General features: G+C 43.6%; 2 protein-coding genes across 3 annotated transcripts in view; one reads left to right on the top strand and one right to left on the bottom strand.

Moving 5' to 3' along the window:
• Nucleotides 1–23592, bottom strand: part of acss2 (acyl-CoA synthetase short chain family member 2) — a 60650-nt gene extending 37058 nt beyond the window's left edge. For both annotated transcript variants that reach the window (XM_008297690.1, XM_008297689.1), the window contains exons 1-2: nt 23579–23592; nt 21091–21099 (exon numbers count right to left, since the gene is read on the bottom strand). The gene's annotated coding sequence lies outside the window, so the exon portion shown is untranslated. The remainder of the gene's footprint in view (nt 1–21090; nt 21100–23578) is intronic.
• Nucleotides 12577–25045, top strand: snphb (syntaphilin b). Its single transcript, XM_008297688.1, has 6 exons — nt 12577–12626; nt 16276–16440; nt 20938–21117; nt 21675–21782; nt 22734–22883; nt 22996–25045. The coding sequence occupies exons 1-6, from the start codon at nt 12577–12579 to the stop codon at nt 25043–25045; spliced, it is 2703 nt and encodes a 900-aa protein (XP_008295910.1).
• Nucleotides 25046–25595: the final 550 nt, after the last annotated feature.

Genomic DNA, 25595 nt, shown 5'->3' on the forward strand with positions numbered 1-25595 from the left:
TGGTTATTTATTGCATTTTGTGATGCTTCTTTAATATTTCCAGCAGGCAGCAGCATTGAGCAGAAAAAGAACAGGTCTAGTCTTGACGTTACACATTCCTATGTGGGTATTATTGTTGCTCTTTCATTTTCAAGTGTGTGTTTTCCAAATGTTGCTTTGAGATCATCCTTTCATTGTCAGAACGTTTTATCGAAGAACGTTCTCAACAGCAACATCCCCAAAACATCCTCAGAACTGTAATGTTTTATAAAAACACATTTTGTCTTCTGAGGCCTCGATAACATCTGAAAAACATTTTCTGAATGTTGGTTTGAGAACGTTCTTCTTTTGTTGTCATGGAACATAATCTGACAACAAATGAATGCTAAAACGTTCTCGCTTAGTTCACCTTTAACCTCACAGGAACATTAATTAATATTGTAAACATGCTTAAAACGTTCATTAAACATCAGATTAAAAATGTTTTCTGTCAAACATTATTAGAACGTGTCGGTGATGTTAGATAATGTTGTGGGAACGTTCTCTGCCTCCTGGGTTGTTGCAGGTTTATATGAACTTTATAAACTCCATCTTCATGTCGGTGTTGACTCTCTTCCTCCTCCAGTCGATCCTGTGCAGAGCGACACATTTAGTGACGTTTCCCTTTAAAGACATAAAAAAATAAATAAAAATCTGGCGTAACGTGACGCAGATGCTTCCGTTCCTGTACCCTTGTGCCTCTCCTCCCGCGGCAGCCATCCAGCGGACCTCCTGCATCCTCCCCCCGGCCCAGCCCCCTCCCTCCCTCCATCCATCCATCCACCCGCTCCTCCAGCACTCCTCCCCGGGCGTGTGAGCCAGCATCACCGCTCCGTCAGGGCGAAGAACCGCAGGGAGGCGATGAAAACCGAGGCGACGGAGCGGACCGACGGCGCAGGTAAGAGCGGGTCGTGTTCCATCCTGTGGCGGAGGATCGCGGACAGACTGGTGCACGTCAGCGACTAGAAGCGCTGCAGGAACCTGGTGTTCATTTCTTCGGTGTTTGTTTTGGTGACGCTGCGCACTGCGCTCCGGCAGATGTTTTGCGCGTCTTGTCATCCTGTGCGCCCATGTCGGTGCCCTCCGGGCCCTTTGGGCGTCGGATGCGTGCTGCCCAGCCGGTGTCACAACAAGCTGGATGTTTGATTCTCGGTGAACAGAAATGCGCCTCCCTCGCTGTGCGTGAAGGAGCAGCTCGCCGTGCACCAGAGCCCAGAGTGAGTGCCATCCGTGTTCGGTCGTGACAGGTTTCCTGGCGCTGCAGTTTGACCTTGCAGCATTTCTGTTTTTGCAGAAACGCACAGTGTGTCCCACCTGACGGATGACAGAGGCTCAGCTCGTCGTGGCTTTTACTCCAATCAATAGCGAAGCCTAATCCAGTTTGCAGCAGCAGCAGCTCACTGCTGATTGAATTTACCAACAGTTTTCTTCCACGTCTTCAGGATAAAAGCCCAGAAGCCTGAGTCTGATGTCAGAACAGAGTCAGGAGTGAATGGATTCAGTGGAGGACTGAGTTTCGGTGAATGTTCTGCCCTGTAGATCCTCTGGATAACCTTGGCACAGAAAGCACAATGCAGTTTGACAATAATGCAACAAAAATCTGGATCAAATCATTTAATGACAGCAAAGAGCACCACATACATGCACAGAATGTGGAATAAAAGGGTTCATGCTCCATTTTGTTATAAGTTTTTTGCTCTTTTTGGTTGCTTTCCATCTTCTTGCAGTTGTTTTGAGTCTCTTTGCAAATCTTTGTGGTAATTCTCAGCATCATAGTCATCCTGCATCTTTCTGTAGTTGTTTTTTGGGTCTTTTTAGCTGTTTTGCATCGTAGCAATTTTGCATTTTGTCTGCTATTTGGTTGCTTCTTCCAGTTGTTTTGCGTGTCTCTTTTACAAATATTTGTGGTTTTTTTTCAGCATCTCATTTGTTTTGCATGATTGTGTAGCTGTTCAGAGACTCTTTGGAGTCATTTTCCACGATTTTGCTGTGATTTCAGATACAAATACACAAAGCCATGAAGTTGCTTTGCTTCATTTTGAATCTCCTCGAGTCTTTTCAGTTGTTTTTTGTTTCTTTGTAGTTGTTTTGAGTCTCTTTCTTGCTGCTTTGTATCTCATAATGGCCATTTCGAGTCCCTTTGCATGAGTTTTCTGTCTCTTTATTGTAATTTTGTCTCTTTTTGGTTGCTTTGCTGCAGTTGTTTGTAGTCATTTTGCACGTCTGTGTAGTTATTTTATGCCTTTCATCTTTTTGTAGTTGTTCCTAGTCTTAGTAGCTGTTTTGGATCGTAGTAATTTAGTGTTTCTTTGTAGCTCATGTGCATCTTTTGATCGTCACTTTGAGTCTCTTTGTCGACCCTCCAGCAAGAAACAACCATTTCAAACATACGCTCCGTCCTGAGGGCCTCCTGACCCCTTCAGGCTCCTCGGCCTGCTTGACAGCCCTGCCGTGCATATGAACCTTTACTTATTCATCGGCCCACATGAAGTCTGTCCAGCGTCTGAGGCTGAGCAGGAACGAAACACGTCGAAGCTCCGTGTCGGTCCGTGTCCTCCGCTGCAGGACACTCGTCCTCTGCTGCATGGCCATCTTGTCAGCAGCCTCCTTCCTTCATCCTGTTCCTCGGCGCTCTCGGCCAATGGCAGCTCTCCTTCTGCTCACGTTCCACACGAGTGGCGGACTCACCGTCGCCATGGTGACTTAGCAGCGATTTTCACAGCATGGCATTCGCTCAGATGCGCCCGCGGTGGGAAAAATCTCTCATCCTGGTCATAATTATTAACAGAATTATTGATGCTTTCAAAGTGTGACGCTGCAGCTGAGGTCTCGCAGGACCGACAGTTGGTCTCAGCTCTTTATTTCTGCTAAATACTGTTTTCATTCCTCGTGTGTGTGGAGCTTGTGGTCTCTCCTGGACTGTTGATTGCAGTGAAATCACACTATTTAACTCTGTGGCTTCGCTTGCTGCAGAGGAACAAAACAGCCTTTCGTTTTCAGTGGTTTTAGCCTGTAAGTGCAGCAAAACATGTTGCTTTCAATTGCAGTTGCTTGCGCTGTACGTTAGTTGGAGTCGGTGTTACTATTAGCTGAGTAGCTGTGAGGGGGAAACAAGTATGTGTGGCCTAATAAGATGCCATAGGTGTCCACAAACCTTCTGGTTCACATGCAAACTTGTAATAAACACAGTTTTGTCCATGAAAAGACTTTAGCCTGCAAAAAAAAAAGAACAAAAACATTTTTGGCCTCTTGGGGGCAAAAGAAACAAGCTGCAAGTACAACACATTATCACCTTATATGCTAATATGGGAAACTGCAAACTAGCAAACCGTTGCTCATTTGCACATCCTGCAGCTAGTGAGCAACATTAACATTTATTTGCAGCCACGTTTTGGCCTCACCAATTCCCAAAGGACATCTTTTGTTCACCAGCTAGTTGCTAACTGTCTGTCTGCTGCTCTATTCAACGTACAGTCGGCTTTGACAGTTTAATGGTTGAAAAAAAAGGACCTGCTGCAGGCGAAAAACAGCACTGATCCCTGAAACAAACCAATGAAGTTGATTATTGAGTTAAAAACACCAACATGTTGTTAATTTTTTTGCAGGTTTATTGCTGCATGTGATTCCAAAAAGCAGTTCCACATCCAGTTTTAACAGAAAAGCATTTAGTTGTGCCTCCTAACGCTGCAATATTTCTATTTTATATGAGAGGATTATTTTTGCAGTATTCCTTAGCTCTGTGCACCATTTTCACAACTTTGAGCTCATTGTTGTGGTTCAATCTTAGCATTTTGCACCGTTTACTCACATTTTTTAGTGGAAAAAAAAGCTCTAATAATCTCTGTGTATGTGAGTCAACCAGCGACAGATAACAGTTAAAGTCAGTAAGTAGCGAGTGAACACAGCAACAGAAACGTACTTTAGTCACGAGCTGGAGGAGGCCTAAACGGAGCTAAAAGAGACCAACCACAGGCACCACTTTAAATGATGCTGTCTGTTGGATGAGTCAATAGCCGGTGCAGAGAGGAGGAGATGAATGTGTCTTCAATCTCCTTCACTGTGATGTGATTGGGGATATCGATTTCCTGTTTTTATCAATGCTCTTTATTCGCCTTTGAGAATAAATAGTTCACACAGACGGTTGAGATGATCAGTGAGGCGGCAGCGCTTTGACGTGCTCCCAGCACTCATTTATGACAAACCCACAGCGTATTAAGTATTTTGAGCGTTTGACCTGATTAAGCTGTCTGAAGTGCAGCAGCGCTTTTTTACCCCAAAACTAAATGAGGGCTAAATCTGATGATTAAGAAAACATAGACAAAGATCCTGGCTGATTATATGTGAAAGTTTCAGTAAAATCTGCTTTATCAGATTCTCCTCGACCTCCTCTTTTTCCTTTCATCCTCCGGTCGTCCGGCAGGAACATGCTGTTTCCTCATTTCTGTGCTCTGCTGGACCTTAAGCTCGTCTGCAGCAGCAGCAGCAGCAGCAGCACAGTGACTCTGCAGGATTGGCCTGATCTGTGTGAAAAAAATAAAACAAAAGTCATTGTTTTATAGAAGCTCTGCACCGAAGATTATCTGTAACCTGCATTCGCTGAGGAGGGATTTGAGAGAATACATGCTTGACTCATCTCCAGCAAAGCACTTTCATTCCTGGAGTGTGTGGAGCAAACGGAGGCTCGCAGGAAAAAGCAGCAGCTCTTTATGTTCCTGTCCACTTTGCTCTTTATGTTTTCCATTAGAAGTGGCTTTCACAATTAGCAGAGTAATTGAAGCGCTGCAGCCCTGACAGCCTTCACTGCAGCATCTGTGTGTGCTGTATGTAAAACAAACAAATAAAGAAGCTAAATATTTAATAGTTACTTAAATTAGCATCATTATTATTTCAGTTAGCAAGACTACATGGTCTTTAATATTTTTCAAATTTGGATTAATCCTTACTGTTTCTGTCATAGTAAGGACAAATACAACTAATATTTTATATCCCTTGTCAATTTAAATTTGAAATTATGTCAGCATATTTGGTGCTCGTGGAAACTTGGGATCTTCACTCAATTTTTAAATGAAGTTCAGTCAGTTTGACCAGTTTTTGGACCGTGTTGGTGTTGAAGTAACCTGGACCTGCGTGGAATCGGTTAAACATACAGTTTACATGAACCGAGCAGCTCAGTTTGGACGCAGCATATTTATGAGCTTCAGGAGGAGCTTTTCCAGCCGGTGTTTGCTTGACAAATGTGCAAACATGTTCTGCACACATGCGTTACATATCGGCTCTGTGCACAAGCTAACATTAGCAGTGCAGCAGACAGAGGTGCTAACTCTGTCACGCTTGTTTTTCATGCATGTGAAGTATTTTTGACCAGTGGAGCTCAGACCAGTCAGAGCGACCTGGCAGGTGAGGTTGACATCAGGTCAGCGTGTGGGAGTCAGCAGTGAAAAGCTCAGACACGAACATTTAGTCTTTATCGCTGACTTTTCTTTTGACGAACTACAACATGCTTTCTTTCTTTTTGAAAAACTCTTCAGATTAAGCAGAGAGGCCACCTTCTGTGTCACCTATTCATGCTTATTTGGGAGTCTGTGTTAAATACTGGATTCAAAGACGACGTCCGCTCATGTGAATAAAAATATCTGGTCCTGTGCTTGAGCCAGAAAGGTTTTCAAGCTTTGTTTGTTTCCCCTGCAGGTTGTGAAGCTGCCACATAATAACTTCAATATGCTGACGAGGTTTTATGGAAAACAAACCTCTGTGGATTAAAAAGGCAGAAGAGAGAGTAAAGCCTGAACTTGTTAGCAGTTGGAGGTGTCTTGTCAACACTTTACAAACAAGCAGGGAACGTTCCCGCGTGATTTCTAACATTGCCTCCGAGTTCTGATAACGTTTTAAAGGAATATTTTAATCTAATGTTCAAAGAAGGATGTTTATATTTCTGATAATGTTCGTATGAGGTTGAAAGTGAACTAAGACGGAACGTTTTAGCATTCAGAGGATGTTTGGAGGATGTTGTCAGATTATGTTCCATGATAGCAAAAGAAGAACGTTCTCAAACCAACATTCAAGATGTTATTGAGGCCATTTGAGGACAAAAAGTGTTTTTATAAAACATTTCTCTAATTTGAAATAATAACAAAGGCACAACATTTTGTCTGCAATGTTCTGAGAATGTTTTGGGGATGTTGCTGCTGAGAACGTGCTTAGATAAAACGTTTCAACAATGACAACAAAGGTTCTTAATGCAACAGTCAAAGTGCTGTAAGAACATTTTTTTTTTAGAGTGTCTTAGAGAACTTTACCCTGCCTTTAAGAAGAACATTCTGGGAACCTAAAGAAAACATCTTGCATGACTTAAACTATGCAGAACTTTCTCAGAATATGTTCAGAACAAAAAAAACCAAAACTGTCTATTTTGTAATTGTCCAATAGAGACTTTGCTTTTTGGGAACAGAGGTGACCCGGCTCTGGTTTAGAACCGTTGTGTTGGATTTCGGAGGATCTAGCAGCAGATTCATTGTGTTGTCAGTTTAAAATGAATTCATATGTACATAGAGAGAAGGTTCTTCCATGGCGGCTGCCATGTTTCGCTGGGTTTGTCACATTTTTACATTGAAGTAGCCGCTGATGTAGGTTCGAAGTCTGAAAAGGAGCGATGAGGGAAGTTGTTGAACCTGCAGCTTCATTGCTAAAAGTCACTGAATTTTAAATACTGCTTTTTATACATTCATGCTGTTTGTTCCTTGTGGCCAGTGGTGGAAAAACAGTTGGTTTGCATGTACATGTTGTTTATTCTGCCATCTAAGTGCTACCATTTTAAAAATCCCTTCAACTACAGTCAACAACAACCTGCAGGAGGAACTCTATACGCTGAAGAGTTCAAGTTCTGCAGAAGGTTTCGATAGTGGAATAACGCAGCCCTGCTTTTAATGACGACACCAAAACAAGCCGGTTCCCTCGCCACTACTTTAAGTTAAAACCATCACAGTATCTTGTTCTTTGCTTCGCCCAAGATGATTGTGATTGTTTTAATAGATGCAAACAAGCCAGAGCTTCATTTTTCCTGCTGCAGCAGAATAATAATGTGGTGCAGTCAGACCGTTCTGCAGGACGCTGAGTCACTGCTGGAGAATGGTCTGCACAGCTTGGAGTACTGGGGATTGTTTTCCAGCCTGGAGCAGAAATGGACTTGGATAGAGGACAGAAGATGCATTTTTTTTATTCTTTATTAGAAGTGCTTTTGCAAAGTACGTTTGGTTTTGCAGGGCTGGTTTTGCGAATGCACGCCTGGATATCCTTAAAATGTCTGTTTCTGTCTTGAATTCAGCAGCACACGTCGAGCTGTAACACACATTTTCCAGATTTTGCATTGCCTAAATTATTATTTCCTGCTGCAGGAGAGAGAGATTACATGCATTCTCTATATGTTTTATAAATAGCCTTTGTTAAAACACGCGGAACCAGAACACTTCATAATAAAATACAGGAGATTACAGCCCTCACCTGTACCTCGGTGACCTCTGTGTTTAATGTGAAACAGGAATCCCTGGTGTCCTGTTTTCTTGCTTTAGCTGCTGCAGACTACTGGGACCAAACCTGGCTACAGCTGACACACAAACAGTCCTTCAGTTTCTTTGCAGCCGGCTTTAATCATTTCTTTTCAACTGTTCATGTATGAAAGAAAAGCCCAGATTTCTTCCATAAGACACTCATTAACCTGGTCTTGTCTTTCTGCACAAATATGTGGGTATTTATATCACTTACTTTGCCACAAATGGTGGGTCGTAGCATTGTGTTTCCCAGGCAGCGTGCTATTAGGAGCTGCTGCCTGTACAGTCGATCCAGATGAGAGAATGAGTCATCATCTACTCAGATATTGAGACTTCGCCGAAGGGAGACGCAGCGCTGAATTCAGCTCACAGATGTATTATTTAAATCAGATGAAAGCATCTACTTGTGCAGTTTGGGGCATCGTCTGCAGAAAAAAGATAGATGTTACAAAAATTATGAGCCTAAAGACATAATTAACCTCATTTTCCTCCCATACTAGACCTGGATAAAAATACAGGATTGTAAATAACTGAATTCTGGATTTCGATGTTTGTACAAGGCGTTAAAATAGTTTGACATTCTAGGAAATGTAGTGTTACGGTTTCTGGTGGGTGTTGGACTCCTCCAGGTCTTTGCCTTTGATCCCTTTTGTGATATTCATGGATCTCAATGTGCAGTCGAGGTGACAAGGGTGTCCGGTTTGGAAACCTCATCGTTGTGTGTCTGCTTTTTTGCGGATGATGTGGTTCTGTTGGCTTCATCAGACTGTGGCCTGAACTCTCTCGGGGTTGGTGGTGAGCTCCTACCTCAAGCAAAAGGGTTTAAGTATCCCGAGGTCTTGCTTACAAGTGATGGGAAAGCGTAGTGTGAGATGGACAGATTGGGGGCAGCGTCAGCGGTTGTTGGACGGGATCATAATGGTGAAGAGGGAACTGAGCTGGAAGGCGAAGCTCTCGGTTTAGCAGCTGATCTTCGTTCCAACCCTCATCTGTGGTCATGAGCTCTGGATAATGCTCTAAAGAATGAGATGGTGGATACAAGCCATCAAAAAGGATTTCTGTTGTTGGGTAGATGGCTATAGCAGAGTAGAGTTGCTTCACCTTTTCTGGACAACTGGGAGGAAACCGTGGGGTAAACGCAGAACGCGGAAGCTGGAGAACCCGGAGAGAACCCATGCTGCACGGGGGAGAACATGCAAACTCCACGGAGAAAGATCCTGGGTGTCCTCACCAGGACGCGAACTTCTAGCTGCGAGGCAACAGTGCAAACCACTGAGCCGCCTTGCAACCCTACTTTCATATTTGCTTTACCCAAACATAGAATGCAAAACATGATTTTGTCATTAGACTTGTTGTTCTCTGGGATCCTACTCGAAGAACACGCCAGTTAAGCTGCATTTTACTCAACTTTAGATGTGCCAGTTGTGTCAACTTACTTGTTTAATTGTCATAAAGTTGGGTTTAGCTAAATTAAAACTGCATTTGTTTCAATTTCTTGAAAGAAAAATATAGATTGTGTTTTGTTGCATCAGAGAAATGATTGTGATGCATATTGTTGCGGCTTGTTAAAATGCAGCAGCACTGTTTAAGATCAGACATTTCTTATGGCGTCCTTGTTGTGTCAAACTGGATGCGATGAATGTTGACAGCAAGCGGTCACTTCGGTGCGCGATGACAGGCGGCTGATCGCAGCCACCATGACTCAGCACCATGTTGACCTCTGCATGATCACAAACACAGAGCAACAAAAAGATATTTCTGCAGGATTCTGTACCACCGCCAGACAGAGAAGTGTTGAGGAACCGGAGGGGCTTTGGATGAGCAACACTCAGCTCACAAACACTCAGCAGGAGAGTTGAATGGTGTGCTGCACTAATACGCTGGTGACTCAGTGTTGAGGACCTCGGGGCTGTCTGACAGTTTGCAAACCTTCCACCATTTTCCTGGTTATTTGATGAGGTTGCAAAGGGAATTGAGGAGACTTTTAGCTTGTGTGAGTCACACTTTCCCTTCACACACCTCCTCCCTTCCTCCTTCTGTCCAACCTATGAGGTGCAAGTCGTGAGTTGCTGCAGTCCGCACGAGGGAGTTAAGATTTATTACCCCGTTGTGTCTCTGCGTCTAAACTCTCTTTGTGCATTAAGTGTCGTTGCGGCCCCTGTTTTCTGCCGCCACCATGTTCATGCACCAACACTGCAGAAGGTTTGTTTTAGATGCACAGAGATTAGTCAAGGTCACATCGTGCTCAGATAGCAAGGACACGCTGTCTTTCAGAGGAGAAACTGCAGTGTTTCATCCTCTGCTGCAGATGTGTGTCCAGATCATCATCCTCCATCTATCAGACATCACCTCTCCATCGACTCCTCCTCCGTCTCTTTTTCTTGCAGCTGCTGTGTGTTTCTGTCTGTGCAGAAGCTGCTCGCGTGTCCACCTCGCTCAGGCTGCGTTGGTGTTACGTAACAGGCCTAACTTAATAAATCCTGTATGATGTGCTGTGCTGTGGTTTGACGTGTTGTGACAGCAGCCGGGGAACATGCTGCCTTCTGCGGCCCACGTCACGCCGTGTGGAGTAAAACAGTCAAACGATCTATAAGCTGCACAGAAAGTTCTGCACCACATGGTCAGATACAGTGATTACAAAGTTAGAAAACCTTCATTTTATCCTCTTTAAGGCTAAAAAAGTTCTTAAATACTGCATCCTGTGTCAACGTGAACTGTGCAAATTTATGTCCTTGTTAATGTCCTTGTTTAATAAACGTATCTCATTAAATTAATTTAAATATAGGATTCAAAGCTGGCTTAATCAAACAAACCATCACTAGTCAGAGATAGCTCGTTAGCATTTACCATCACTGGTTTATATTTTGTTACTTTTTTTAAATGAAATATTGACAAAATGCAGCGACACACCTCACATTTGCATAAATTAAGCAACACACTTTAAACATCGACTTATAGTTGAACAAAAGTTTACATCCACTTGTAAAGACCATGTGTATTGTGGTAGTTTCAAGTCTCCAATGACTTCTATAACTCTGAATCTTCTATAATGAAATCAGCGAAACACATGCGTCTTTGTCACAAAAAACAATCGTGCGTTTTGGTTCTTTCATAGATTTATTACAGGACATCTGGAACTATGACAAATCTGCTGCATCAGAAATATACATACTGCTATGCTAATCATTGGTTTCCGTCCACAATCTTCTGGTTTATCTTTGACTCCACTTGACAGAATTGGTGCAGTTTCACTAAACTTGTTGTCTTTCTCTTGATGGTTTCAGTCAGGACTTTGGGGAGACCAGCTTAAGACCATAATTTGAGCCTGCTTTAACCATTTCTTCACCACTTTGATGTGTTTGGACTCATTGTCTTGCTGAAACACTCAACTGTGTCCAAGATCAACCTTCTGTTGATGGTTTTCCTGAAGAATGTGGAGGTGATCCTCCTTCTTCATTACTCCATTGACTTTGTGTAAAGCTCCAGGTCCACTGGCAGCAGAACAGCCCCAGAGCATGATGCTGCCACCTCCATGCTTGATGTACTTGGGGTTAAAGGCCTCACCTTCTCTCCCATAAACATATTTCTGCTTATGTTCTGATTGGTCTTTGAAAATGGCTTCAAGTTACTGTCCTGACTTGCTCCAGTCAGTGATGCTATTTCAGATCTGTGCACAGCTGATAATTCAAATGACTGTATATATATTTTGGAGCCAGCAGATTTGGTTATTTTTCCAGAAGATCGATAAATAAATCTTTGAAAGAACCAAAATGCATGCCTTTTATGATTCCATCACAGAAAATTAAGAGTTGTAGGAGTCATGGAAGCCGTGATAAACACGGTCTTTACACGTGTATGTAAACTTTTGTCACAACTGTATATACAGATTATGGACACACACACACATTTGAACAGTTCTTATCTGGTATCTTGTCATTCTTTAGAACCTATCGAAGGAGAAAAGCTGCAGCAAAGACAGCGAGCAGAAGAACAATGCAGGAGGATTTAAAGCAGAGCTCAGATGGATGAAGTTCTACAGTCGGCAGCTTAATAGCATCAACAGGATTTGAATGAATAACCTGCGATTTAAGTGACGCAGCAGCATAGAGGAAGAACAAAAGGCTCAGTTTCTATTAATCCAAATGTCCTTGTTCACGGACTGCAGTGGGAGAGAGGACACTTGTTTCTGGATCAGTCATGGTTTGGCTCAAAGACAACACAGCACATCAGAGTGTCACGGCAGGACTTCCACTCACACACATACACAAACCTGGAAGTCGAGAGCCTCCCAAGTTGTGTAGAGATGTATAATTGATGAGAATAATCCTCCTCTTCCTTCTCCCTGTGCTTTTTTCTTCTTCCCTCTGCCTCCGTGTCTCCCAGCAGATGCTGACAGGACTTTATCTCCGTATGTATTTTTAGATTAATATACGCTACGAGCTCCACAGCTGAGGCAGAAACCTGCGACATGTTAGTCTTATTCAGCTTTTCCAGAACGGTAATGACGGCGTGAGCTGTGCCGGGTCACTGGCTGCCATTAAATGTTTATGAGACGCTCTGCAGCCACATCTGTGTGGAGTACTCACAAAGAGGCTCATGGGAGCTCTAACAGAAAGTCTTTATAGATATAAGGACACTCATATCTGTCCTCGCATACAGATGCAGATGTCACCTCCCTTCGCTCAGTATTTGGCCCGAGACGAGGCAGACGATTGGTCGGTTCCGCCACATGGCTGGGAGGTGATTGGCCGCTGAGCCCTGATGTCCACTCAGTGTCAGCTTGACTCAGCAGCAGCAGCTCTGGATGCTGAGACATCCAAAGCTGCATAAAGTCAGCAAAAAACTCAGTTGGTGTATGTGTGAGATTTTCTCTCTGCAGTCGAGTGTCGCTCACCGCTGCGTGTTTGTGCTGCTTCCTGCAGGCTTCAGGCTCTCAGTGCTGAGCTGAAGGACGCCGAAGGGAAAGTGAGGACGGGAAGAAAACGTAAGGTTACACAAGAGCTCGTCTGGCTCCATGTCTGCTCCTGCTCCAGCCAATCGGAGGTCTACGTCGGGTTCTCGCCGGTAGGTAGCGAATGAGGATGTGATTTTGTGATGCCGGTGTTCACTTGGGGTGTTCTGTGCAATGTCAGGTAGCCAGTGCTGCAATGTTCATCTTATTTCTGCAACTAGGAGAAAAAGCACATGACTAACTTCAGAAAAGACATTTAGGAATCACCAGGAGACGGATGCAGAACTTGCACGGTTTGTAGGACTCGAGGCAATAATGACAGTTGTTTTTTTTTTGTTTTTTTTAATGAATGCAGTGAATAAAAATGGCTGACCTTGTGCAGGATGCAAAAGAGAACACGTGGTTCTACTGAACTCACAGCAACAGCAAAACGCAGCTTTGCATCAGTGGTGATCTGAAACAAAGCACCAGTGCAGCAGCAACGGATCAGATCTTCATATTGTTTCTGTTGTTTTGGTGCATTAACCAGGATTCAGTCACGTTATAGGAAGCAACACAGAAATCAGCACTGTCCAGTCACTGAAAGGTTCTCTCAGGTTGCAAAATGATGCTCTCTAGTCCACACACTGCTGGGACTGGAGGCCCATGAGTGATGCCAAACGTGAGAGCAAAGAGTTTGCAGCAGCAACATTATCACACAATTACAGGATTTATAAAACTTGTGAGTTTATGTTACCCTTTTTTTTTTTATTTAATTTTTTGTATAAATCCGTTAATGTTTTAGATTCACCTGCACATTGAAGGCTTGTCGATTGTCAGACAAAATGAATGACAATAAACTACGACTGATTTATGTAGTAAACAGTAAAATCTTCAATCTAACGAGCTCCATGAGTTCTTCACCTGGAGCTCTTTCCAGCAGTCTTGAGGAAGTTCTCACATATTCTGAGCTCTTGTTGGCTGCTTTTCCTTCACTCTGCTCCAACTGGATTGACCTCCACATCTTAAAGTAATGATTCTCTTTACTCTCTTGAGTTTCCACAGTATGGATTATATGAATATTTGCTGCACTGAGAAGTCGTGAAATTCCTCCAGTTAATGGATAAATCATTGCAGATATGTGTAACCAGCAAACAGTTCTTACTTTGAGGAATCAGAAATATAAAATATATTTGATTTTAAAACATAATTGTAAAAAAAAATAGAGAAAAACCCTCAGGTGTGTTCAAACTTTACTTGGTTTAGTTTATATCATCATGACTGAGATTATATTTGTGAATGCATAACCTCGATAGCTGCGTTACCTGTTTGCCTTCACACACGTGTTAGAAACTGTTCACACAAGACATTGCTGTTTTGGGACTTTAGTTTGTGCTGAAGTCTAACAATTCAAATTAAAACTGTCACAAAAGTCATTTATTGCAGCTTCGCCCTCAGAATGAAGGAGGCTTTGCAGCTAGAATTTTTGAGTTCCAAAAACGTTCTAAGAAAGTTCTGCAAAGTTCCAGTAATGTTTTTTCAGCTGCAAGTTTTCTTTATGTTTGCAGAATGTTCTTCTTAAAGGCAGAATAAAGTTCTCTTAAGACGCTCTAATAATGTTCTAAACACATTTCAATCGAGAACGTCCTTCCTTTGGTATCATAGTTTTTTTTCCTCAACACTAACATCCCCAAAACATCCTCAGAACATTGCAGGAAAAATGTTCCATCTTTTTTAATGTATATAGTAAAAACATCCCAACTAGATTTGTTGCATTTTTTTGAAAATGTTCTAAGAAAGTTCTGCAAAGTTCTCGTAATGTTTTCAGTAGGACGTGTTTTTTAATTCCCAGAAAGTGCTCTTAAAGGTGAAATGTTTTCAAAACATTTCCCAGTGTTGCATTGAGAACATCCTCCCTTTGCTATCATGCAATGTTATGGGAACGTTTTATAGAAGAACGTTCTGAACAGCAACATCCCCAAAACATCCTCAGAACATCGCAGCTAGATTGTTTCTTGTTTTTGAAAACGTTCTGAGAAAGTTTTGCAGAGTTCTAGTAATGCTTTCGGTGGGACATTTTCTTTTGATTCCCAGAACGTTCTCAACAGCAGCATTCCCAAAACCTTGGTTAAGTTTGTTAATATAATAAATTACAGGAGCATTTTATCAAAACACATTCTGTCCTCTGAGGCCTCGATAACATCTGGAAAACTTTTACTGAACGTTGGTTTGAGAACGTTCCTCTTCTGTTATCGTGGAACATAATCTGACAACATCCTCCAAACATCTTCTGAATGTTCTGTCTCAGTTCAGTTTTAACGTCATACGAACATTATTAGAAATGATAAAAATCCTGAAAACGTTCTTTGAACATTAGATTAAAATGTTTTCTTTCAAACATTATTAGAACTTGCAGGTAATGCCAGACAATGTTATGTTGAATGCTGGGTTGAAGCTTCATAGTTTGCTGTGTGAAGCTTCATCGCAGCTCCTGAGAGATGCTTTATTAATGCAGATCCAGATGTTTTAAACCAGCTCAGTGTATTAATGCATTAATCGTTTTTCCTACAGCGTCCTTTCATCAGCCGCTGGTCACTCTGCTGCTGCTCTCTGACCTCTTTAGTTCAGGTTTATATGTGAGGACGTACTGTGTGAGTGCTACATGCATGTGTTTGTAGCATCATTATTGAAAATCTTTCTCACAGCACAACTTTCCTCCGATTCAACCAGAACTGTTGGCTCCACTTCCTAATAAGAGAAGCTTAACATGTGGGTTTTGAGTTGTAATTAATGGCTTTATTTACAATTAAGACAACATTTGTTCCCTTAAATTGCAAAAAAAGAAAACCTCAGTCAGTCTACATATGACTCAGAGGGTTATTTAAAAATAATAAAACAGACACTGACAGAATCTCTTTCTTCTAACTAAACAACATGAGTTGGTCCTAATGGAAAGTTATGACTGATACATAAAACATTAGTAAGTCATTTATTACTCATCGATAAAGACATTAATTACAGCTTGTAGCAAAGGAATAGCCGTAAAGGCAAATTTTAAAAGACTAAAAATAAAACGTCAGATAAAATAAACTCATAATAAAAACTAAACCTGACTCCTTTTATTAGAAAGTGGCGCCATAAACCCTCTCGACGTCCCTTTACAGTCTGGTTGTATCAGTATTTTTGTTTTCGGAGGAGCTGTGGTTTTATTGACATGAAAAAGAGCTTAAAATAAACCAGATGTAGTCGACGACACTCAAACCAAGTTCATCGAATGTATTGATGTTTTCTCCTGCAGCTGCTGGGCTTCCTGTTTACTGGACGTATGTTAAAGGATAACACGGTTCTGTGGTCTGTGGGGATTCAGGGTTTACTTCTGCACGTCCATTAAGACGTTCAGGCTCAGATTTCAGGGTTCTCACTCTGCAATGCAAATGCTGCAACGCTACACAATGTACGGCCTGCGTTATGCTTAATTTAAACTATGACTTGATTTACTGGGGTGGTCCAGGTTCACACAATCAGCACTTTAATACCACAGAAAGCCCGTCTGGCACCGGCTGACGAGCTGAATAATCACAACCTGAGCATCTCTGTGTGTTTTAATCAGAATTCTCATCCAGCTGCTGCTTTATGTGCGGCTCGCAGGCTGATGGATGCTGTTTGAACTGGAGCCAAGGCGTCTCCTTCAGTGGTGGTTGTGGTTTTACTGGTGCTGTGTGGCTGCAGACGGATCAATCTGTAGCTCTGGTGTCCTCCTCTCTCTCGTCTTTCCTTCCTCAGATTCAACCCCCTGAAGGCGCTGCAGCCCAAACGCCGCTTGCAGCAAATTCTGGCGTCCTCGCCCGTGCCGGTGCCCAAGCCGGCGTCGGGGTCGGGGACGGCGGCGGCGGCGGCGGCGCCAGCGGCCTCGGCGCCGGTGGCCATTCCTGTGCCGGCGCCGCCTGCGTGAGCCACACTTCAGTCTCAGAGAGCATGCTCAGTAGCTGTAGCTGTCGCTCTCACGTGCATTGTAGCCACTAAAGCTAATCCTGGAAGCTAGCACGACCAACAACAGCACACAGGCAGCTCATCAGCTAATTAGCCGTTTGCTAACACCTGCTACTGCTACGTCTGTCAAGCTTTCAATTCTGGCATCGAGATTCAGACTGATAACTGATAAAACACTGGAAATTCACAGCACTTTTTTAAAAAATAAAGTTGTTTCTTGCTATCAGACAGTAGTAACAGAAACACTTCCTTATTTCTAGCGTCGTCATTTCCCTCAATCAGAGCCGCTAAAGACCAACATGCTGACGGCCAAATGCCAAACTCCAGGCTTTAATATAGTATTTTGAATTCTGAGCAAGTGTTTTTAACTGCTAATGAATCCACCTTTGTTTTCAAACTTGCAGAAGCAATATTTCTAAGTGAACAAAATTCAAATAAAAATGGAGGCTCCTCACGTCAGCCTGATCGTTGCCAAAATAAAGTAGAAAAACACAAACATGAGCTGCTTTTCTCACAAAAAACAACAACAAACTATCTAGTAAATAAATTGTTTGATAAAGATAGTGCTGATTAATGCAAAGTTCATTAGCCGGACATGCTAACGATTGCAGCTTGTGTTGGAGTACATACACTAAATGCACAGTTAAATCCATTTCTTCTGCTCTCGTGTTTTTGGTTTTAACCAATGAAAAGACGCCAGTTTATAAACTCTTTAAATGTAGAAACTCTCCACCAGTTACAGAAGCCATGTTTAGAAGTCAAAGCTTGACAGGCCGCTGTGTGGTTGGTAAACGGTGGTTGATCAGTGAAAAGTCTTTTCACAAATATCCCTCCAGTTGAATAAAACGATTCCACTTTAAATAACAACAAAACTGAAATTCTCAGAGTTGATGTCAGCATAGAAGGTGGATTTAACAGCAGCAAAGACCTGTGTGTGTCTGTTGTTGTGTCACATCACCAGGTAAATTCATATATGAATCGGAGGACACCATCTGGTACCAAACAATCCTTCTTAGCATGAAGTTGTGTTTAGCGGCTACATGCAACACGTGGCTGTGGAAGCACACTGTGATCACCAGTGATCACTGGTTCACCACAGACACCCGGTCGGCTGCACCCTCAGAGACACCGGCATTGCCTGAAATGCGCATTATGGTTTATTTGAATTGACTCCAGCCTCTTGAGCAAAGTCTCTGTCTCGTAAAGGAGTATTTCTGCACTTTCACCCGCTCACACTGACTAACACCTGACTGCTGGGAAACGCTCACCTCCACCAGAAACCCACCAGCGGTCCACACAGGCTCCATCCCAGCAGATTAATGGGATAAAGTGTGGATTCTGCTTCAGCTGCTCCTCCCTGCTTGTTTTCTGTCCTGTCCACGTCTCGGCTTTTGTCATATATTGATCTTCAAAGAGCTATTGAGCAGTCAATATCTGGCCTCCTGCATTGTTTGTGTCACACAGGACACGGGACTCGGCACAGCGGCATTCATAAAAACAAATATAAATACATTTGCATTTAAGCCTCTAGAGCTGAAGCATCTTCTGGACGTTTTTCTGTTTTGGTCGATATGGGCTCATTTTTTACTCCAGTATAAAGTCTTGCACTTCTATGGAAACAGACCAAACATGGCAAGAAGTAGAGAGAACTCAACTGTCTTCTGTTCAGTACGACACAGATGTGATGCCATAAATCATTTTCCAAATGCATACAGGTGTTGCCAATACTGTAAAAGAAAATGGTGGCACCATATGCTATAGATGTTTGACCTCTTTTACTTTTACTATTTTTAATTTACTTCCATATTTGTATACTCGCCAGTCTGCAGTTCAGCCAAAAGGCCTTGAATTTTTGTTGGTTGTAACTGCGTCACTAATCTACTGTTGCACTGCAAAGGCAAGAATTTTTGATTTAGAACAGAATCTGATCATTTTTAGATGTGACATGTAAAATACAAAGACTTCTATGAAAACACATAACCTTCGTGATCTAACAACGTGTTAGACTCAATGTGTTCCACCATTAAAAGTTTGAAAATCTGATTCTGTTCTTCCAGTTTTCAGTTGACATCATTTGTGAGATTTAGTTTAACTCTTTACGTTTCTGTCGGACATGACCAGTTCTTGCAGGTTTAAATACAGAGATGGTTTCAGTGCATCACTATGTCCATGTTTTGGATCGCAGTGCTTCGTGGAGTTACCGTGTCCTGTGTGCAAATCCCTCATGGCTGCTCTGATTGGCCCTGCTTGTCCCCGCCTCCGTCTGTGGAGGCCCGTGACTGGGCAACAATCATGTCCTTTTTCAGGAAACAGGTCTTTACAGCGTTTGCTATAAGTCAAACCAATAATTATAGAACATTAAAGGAACGTTTTGACAGAAGTTGCCCATCACAGATCACCCCTCCTTCTCCTGGCTGGTGCACATGCACTGTGATACTCAACTTTGCTTTCTTTAGCAGGATGATAGCAATGTGCAAAGGTGAAACTACGTATTCATTTTGCTTTGTTTTAGATGACATATGTGGTTTTACGTTGGTTCTGTGGTAATACTTTGGCTCTTATTCTCTGATGTGCAGCTCATTTTGTTTGACCACTAAGTGTCAAGTTAGAGTCAAGAGGTGGCTAGCTTAGCTTAGCATAAAGGGCTGAATCAATGATCCTGACTCTTAAACTAAATATTCTAAAGTGAAGTCGGCAGAGCTTTACCACTTGAAAGAGACTTTTTTTTTAATGCATAGCAAATACACATTCAAAATTGTTTTTATAAATTCATAAAAATACCCAAATGCTTGCATACAGTCGCATGTGCCCATGTCTATAACATTACCTGAAATCCCTGCATCAGATCAAAATTTTAGTTGGTAAGTGGTGACATCCTGAAATCTCTGCTGGTACAAAGTCAGGCATGCTAGCAGTTTCCCTTTGTTTTCAGTCTTTATGCTAAGCTAAGCTAATCACCTCCCGCCAGCACAGTGGTATAGATGATCTGATGTATTTTCTATAGCAATGATATAAATGGTAAATTATATTCTGCCCGTGCAGTGCAGGAGGATGTTTCTAAATTATGAGCTGAGGACAGAGCAGACTTAATAGTTACACAACTTAGAGTTGCTTTCATAACAGAAGAGGAAGAAGAAATACACTTTTCCTGGTAGGGTGTTGAGAGAAAGACTAGCAGGGGGTCAGATTAGCCTCGATCATGTCACAGCTGAGACAATCTGGTGTGATTCTGACATGGAATGGACCACAGTGTCCTTTCAAAGTGCATCCAGATATACAAGCAAACAGGCACATGATCACTGTCTTTTGGGTTGTAATGAGGTGTCAGAGGTTTTGTTACGACTTTGATGGCTAAATTTCATAGAGGTATTTCAGTGAAAGCTTGTTTGTACTTAGGGGTCCTTCTTGTGTGTTTTGTGTGTCTAGGAAGCTTTGAGAATATGACATTGGTGTCTACAGCCATCGCTTAAACCAGTTTGTGGCTCCTAACTTTCTCTCTGAGCAATGATCTTTTTCTTTTGAACTCATGTGTGTGGTGAGTTTGATAGACAACATGAGATTCAGACTACATGTTAACTAACAGTCACTTCAGAGTTATTGACCGAGTTGCTGGTCTGCAGCTATATTTGAGATTTTATAACTACAATATTGTCTGACCTGCTCACCATACAGACGAGTTTAAAACATCCACAGTGCTGAGAATGGAATGATATTTCCATGTGAAATGATCCTCAGAGAGAAAGTTAGAATCACTAGGAAGTTCTGGTCTCACAAACTCATTCACGTCTGTATCAGCAGCCCTGTGGTCAATCAGAGATGCAGAGAGAGTCTTCTTCCTGAGGGGGGCGCTGACAGCAGCAGCTCAGATGCATTTAAAGATACAGACACTGAAACATTTTGTTCAAAGGAGGAATAAAACCAAGAGTTATGGAGTTATGGTAAAATAAACCATCTTTGCACACATTCTAAGGACTATTTAATTAATCTGTTGAAGAATGGGAACAACATGGGACTTTTAAATGCTCCTCTATGAGGAGGCTGTTTTGAAAACAACACTAATGCTGCGGCTGCTCCTCTGCTTCTCTCAGGAGAGTCTCGGGATATTTTATCTCTTGCAAATAGCGTTTCAGGATGCCGAGGTTTAGTTTTATGTTCTATGCCAGTAAAGGTCTCGTAGCTGCAAATTGCTTCACAGAAATGTTCCATATGGGAAGCCAAAGAAAGCCTCAACGAGTGGAGCAGGGCTTTCAGAGAGCCACCTCTCCTGGGCCACTTCAGTGTTTGAATGCTTGTTGATATTTGGCATACGCGCTGCCTGCAGCTTTACCTCAGAACTACAGCTAAATGCCAATATTGCCATGTGCATACGTTCACAGCATGCACATTGTGTAGTTCAGGTGTGGTTCACTGTGTTGTCCTCTGTGATTTAACACCCTCTTGTCTCTGCCTGGTCAGGTTTGACTACTGCAGGTTCATTGAGCTAGACTACGTTCCCATGGAGACAGGCTATATGGTCTCAATGCGCCCGACTAAAGGTTATGCATCAACCAAGTCGCCGACTAAAGGATACACTTCCACCAAGTCTCCGGACCGCCACAGCCGCTCAACAAACTCTCCCTCCACCCCTCGTTCCCGGTCTGTCCTGAGTCCGTCTCTTCCTCCCTCCTGATCAGTGTTAACCCTCTAAAGCATGGGAATGACGAGCGCCTTTGCACTGCTGTGAATGTTTCATGACTTCTCGTTGTAGGAAACATCTTTAGTAGAGAATTGTTTCCACTCCATCATTCCTAGTCTGACCTTTTGCTCCCTCCCTCTTTTCTGTGTTTGTTCTCTTTTCTTTTATTCTGGTGCAAACTGTTTTTACTTTATTTCTTTTGAGGAATGCCTCTTACGTTTATGTCACTGAGTGTCTAATTTGTTTAGATTTTTAGTTGGATTTCCATGTTTGCAGAGCACATTTCCTTGTTGAAAAAGCATCACTGTAATAAGTCAGTGGCCGGAGGACTGTGTTCAATTGTTTCTCAGTCTTTGCACATCTGTGTTGTATCGGTGTGTTGGTGAACCCGGACTGACGTCTGCTGCATTCGTGGTGTCTGTTTTGATCGGTAGTTTCATGATGGTTGCTCACTCAGTGTCTGGTTTCATGGTGTTACCAGAAGCAGGCTAACATGTCTCCTCTTGCTTTGAACCAGGCGGACTCCGGCCACGCCCAGCAATAGAGATCCCTATGGCAACGCCTCCCTCAGCAGCAGCAGCAACTCAGGCTCTTGTAAAGGCAGCGACTGCAGCCCCACCAAAGGGTGAGACATCGGAAACTGCATGGCCTGTTCTGAAATGGAGATGAAATGCTTCTCTAAGTCAATGCCCCTGGGTGGATTGACTGCACTCATCTCAAAACAAATAAAAGAAAAGAAACTTTGTGTGACTTATTAACTCAGTGAAAGCAGACGTGATGTGCCAGCTGTGATAATGGCCCGATAATCAGAGTGAATATTCATTTCATTAAAGTTCATCACAGAAAAAGAGATGTAGGCGGCAATAAAAGGTCCAATTTTAATGTTTTTCAGTGATAATGTCAGAAGCAAAGTGATTCACCCTAGTTTTAGTTTCTGAAAGTATATAAGGTGCATTTTCAGTCTCTTCTTTCTGCTTTGCTAATCCATATTTTTCATACTTTGAGGAAAGAATTTGAAATGTGTTGTGTACCCACAGAGAATTATCACCCAGCTCATACAGCCCAGCTGGATAATCATAGCTGTGGTTTACAGCAGAGTAAAATCTCCACTTTAAACTACCTGGAAGGCATCAAACTACACTGATTTCAGGTCTGAACACAACATCTACCTTCTTACCTGCCAGTCGGCTAACTAGGCTGAAGAGAATCTGTGACTGTTATGAACTGAAAACAACAGATTGAAGATGGTAGAAATGTGCACAAAGAAGCTAAAGACAAGACTAGTGTAGTGATGCAGTGACTCGAACCGGCAACCTTCTTGCTGCGAGGCAACGGTGCCAACCACTGATCCACCTTGCAGCCCGCAAAGAAACCAGAAAATCTCAATTGTCTAATATGGTCTAAACACAACCAGACTACTATCTGAGCAAGAAATGGCTACCCAAAATGTCAGACCTTGCCAGGCGTTCAGACCAGTTTTTCAGTACTTGACACATCCCTTCCTACAGATGATGCCAAACAGTAAACTTGCTTAAAAAGGGCTCCATTTCATTTGCTGGTATCCTTTGTGTTCCAGACGTCACCAGAAGTACACGTCATGTACAGACAACCATGGGATTCGCCCGCCTCCCCCAGAGCAGTACCTCACACCCCTGCAGCAGAAGGAGGTTTGTATTCGACACCTGCGGGCCAGGCTAAAAGAAACCATCACCACACTGCAAGACAGGTGAGATGCTGAGACAGAAGGAGAAATTATCCAAAAAATTGGTTCTTTTGTTGTTTGACTTGTTATTGACTTGTTATTGTTCTAACCATTTCCTAAATTTGCATCCTCTTAGGGACACAGAGATAGATGAGCTGAGAGGTCGACTTTACCGGATGCAGGAGGACTGGGTTGAGGAGGAGTGTCATCGTGTGGAGGCTCAGCTGGCCCTGAAGGAGGCGCGTCAGGAAATCCAGCAGCTCAAACAGGCTGTGGACACTGTTCGTGCCAGGCTCAGTGATGCCGGCGGACTCAGTGGGGACCCAGGGGTCCAGAAGTACTTCCAGGACATCAACACCCAGAACCACAAGCTCGAAAACCTTTTGCTGAGCATGGAGTTGGCCCAGGCCGGTTTAGCCAAGGAAGGGGAAGCCATACCAGGCTGTCGGACCCGTGTTGGGGGTTCAGCACCAGCATCTGTTTCGGGGGAAAGTCCTGGGGGAGTACCCAAACTGACAGTAGGAGGTAGGGGGTCTTGCTCTTGCGATGGTTCTCCAGCACGTTCTCTGACTCGAAGCTCCACCTACACCAAGCTGAGCGATCAAGCGCTGGCGGACAGGAATGGCAACGGTTCGGATTTTCCTTGTCTTTCAGGTGATGGCACCCAAGACAGCGGCTTTGTGTGCTGTGGGGAGAGCAGCGTTCCCAGCCGGGCCGACCTGCTGCTGGAAGCCGCCTTTCTATCAGAGGAAACGGCATCTTTACTTAACTCCTACTCTCAGACCTTCTCCCACTCTTTGCCTCACTCTCTACCCAACTCTCTGCCTCACTCTCTACCCAACTCTCTGCCTCACTCTCTACCCAACTCTCTGCCCCACTCTTTGCCCAATTCCCTGCCTCACACCTACTCCCACACCTTACCTCATTCCTTCCCTCACAATCTGTCCCACTCAGTGCCACATACTATGCCGCACTCCTCCACCTATGAGAAGCTGTGCACAGGTGAGCGACTGGCACCTTTTCGTTGTGGTCTGGGAGGAGTGAGCTGCATGAGCCACCCTTGCCTGTCTCACCACCACCTGTACCTGCATCCCTTGAGGGAGATGGGCATTCAGACGGAAAGCTGCCCCATCCCCGCCACAGCAGGGTACCCCTCTGATCTTGACACCATTGCAGAGCAGCGCACTTTCCGGTCCCAGGCCTGCAGCCCCACCTCCACCTGGATGTCTGACGAGGGGGATGAGGAGCTGGACTCCATTACCACGACGACTTCGGTTACCACAGCGACTGTCATGAGTACAGCCACGGAGCCAATCCCGGTTTCCACAACACCACTGGTCCCTCCTTTGCCACGATCTGCCACTGTGGCCGGCTCCATGGAGAGTCCTTTGTGTGGTGGGAAGGAGGTGGAGGAGGAAGAGGAAAAACAGGAAAAGGAGACGCGAGAAAAGGAAGCTTCTCCAACGGAAGAGAAGGTGGAAACCCCTGTGGTCAGACTGGTAGAAGAAGTGCAGCAGACGCAGTTGGACCCAGTGGAAGGGAAGGAGGTGGAAGTTCAGGGTGCTGGGGAGGTAGCACAAGGAAAACTGTGCGATTCAGCAGAGATACCAACAGGGACACAGGGTGAACTTAGGTTCGTAGGGTGCTGTGGAGAGGGCATGCAGGGTGAAACAACACCTGGAAACCCTAAAGTTGAGGACAGACAGCAAGAAGTTTCTTTATCAGCAGGCTCAACCCAAACAGAGACAGTTGAGCCAAGTCCAAGTAGCCCGGGATTATCTCCAAGCATAGAACAACCTCATACTTCCCAACCAAGGAGATCTAATTCCCATGAGGAGATAGCTGGCGTCACAGTGGTGGAGGTGCACGACGAGGACGATGAAGAGGATGAAACTAAAGAGCAAGGTGCGGCAGGCGGCGCTGCAGCAGAGGATGAAGATTCTGGGACAATTCAAAAAAGCTACTGGAGTCGTCACTTTCTAGTGGATCTGCTAGCGGTGGCCATCCCGGTGGTGCCAACGGTCGCTTGGCTTTGTCGCGGTCCTGTCCGCGACGGTCAACCCATGTATCATATAGGGTCACTGCTGAGAGGCTGTTGCACTGTGGCGCTGCACTCACTTCGCAGGGGAGGTGGGTTGAGGCATTACCCCGCAGGCGGGGGAGACTTGGGGGGAACACAGATGTAAGAGGAGGGTCTGATAAGCAGCCTCAACGGTCCTTAACCAAACCTCACCTGTATGGGTTGTTGCAAGATACCTACAGCGTGAGTACAGGAAGAGAAAGAACCTCCTGTCCTGCACTTCTTATCAAGGTTAGCAGCTGAGAGGAGTATAAAAATCGGGAAATGTGCATTTAGGACCATGATCTCTGACTGGTCAACTACTCTGTTTGGTCCTGCTCCTCATTGTCTCTCACCCAGTGGTCCTTGCTGTTGCTACCTAGATGTCTGTCAACACGACTGACTTGTGCAAAACTGGATGAGCTGATTGAAATGAATGATCTATGCTTGGATGTTTGACGCTGATTGTTGTTTTTCTTTGTTCTTAAATGCAGGGAGAATGTTAAAGATTCATTGATATGTCAACCTATCAATTCTGACATGTTCAAATGTTCATGAGTTAGTGAGTGTGTACGTGAAATGAAACACAGCATGTGAGTACAGCCTTGTGCAATATCATTTCAATGTTAAATGTTCCTAAATGGTATCACCTCTACAGTAATTGTATTACTTCTAAG

The sequence above is a fragment of the Stegastes partitus genome, unplaced genomic scaffold, assembly GCF_000690725.1.
Source record: "Stegastes partitus isolate 25-593 unplaced genomic scaffold, Stegastes_partitus-1.0.2 Scaffold1238, whole genome shotgun sequence".
NCBI classification, from domain to species: Eukaryota; Metazoa; Chordata; class Actinopteri; family Pomacentridae; genus Stegastes; species Stegastes partitus.

Coding starts and splice junctions, on each gene's coding strand:
- snphb (XM_008297688.1), top strand. CDS start 12,577: ATGTCTGCTCCTGCTCCAGCCAATCGGAGGTCTACGTCGGGTTCTCGC. Junction 21,118..21,674: donor CCCTCCACCCCTCGTTCCCG/GTCTGTCCTGAG, acceptor GCTTTGAACCAG/GCGGACTCCGGCCACGCCCA. Junction 22,884..22,995: donor ATCACCACACTGCAAGACAG/GTGAGATGCTGA, acceptor GCATCCTCTTAG/GGACACAGAGATAGATGAGC.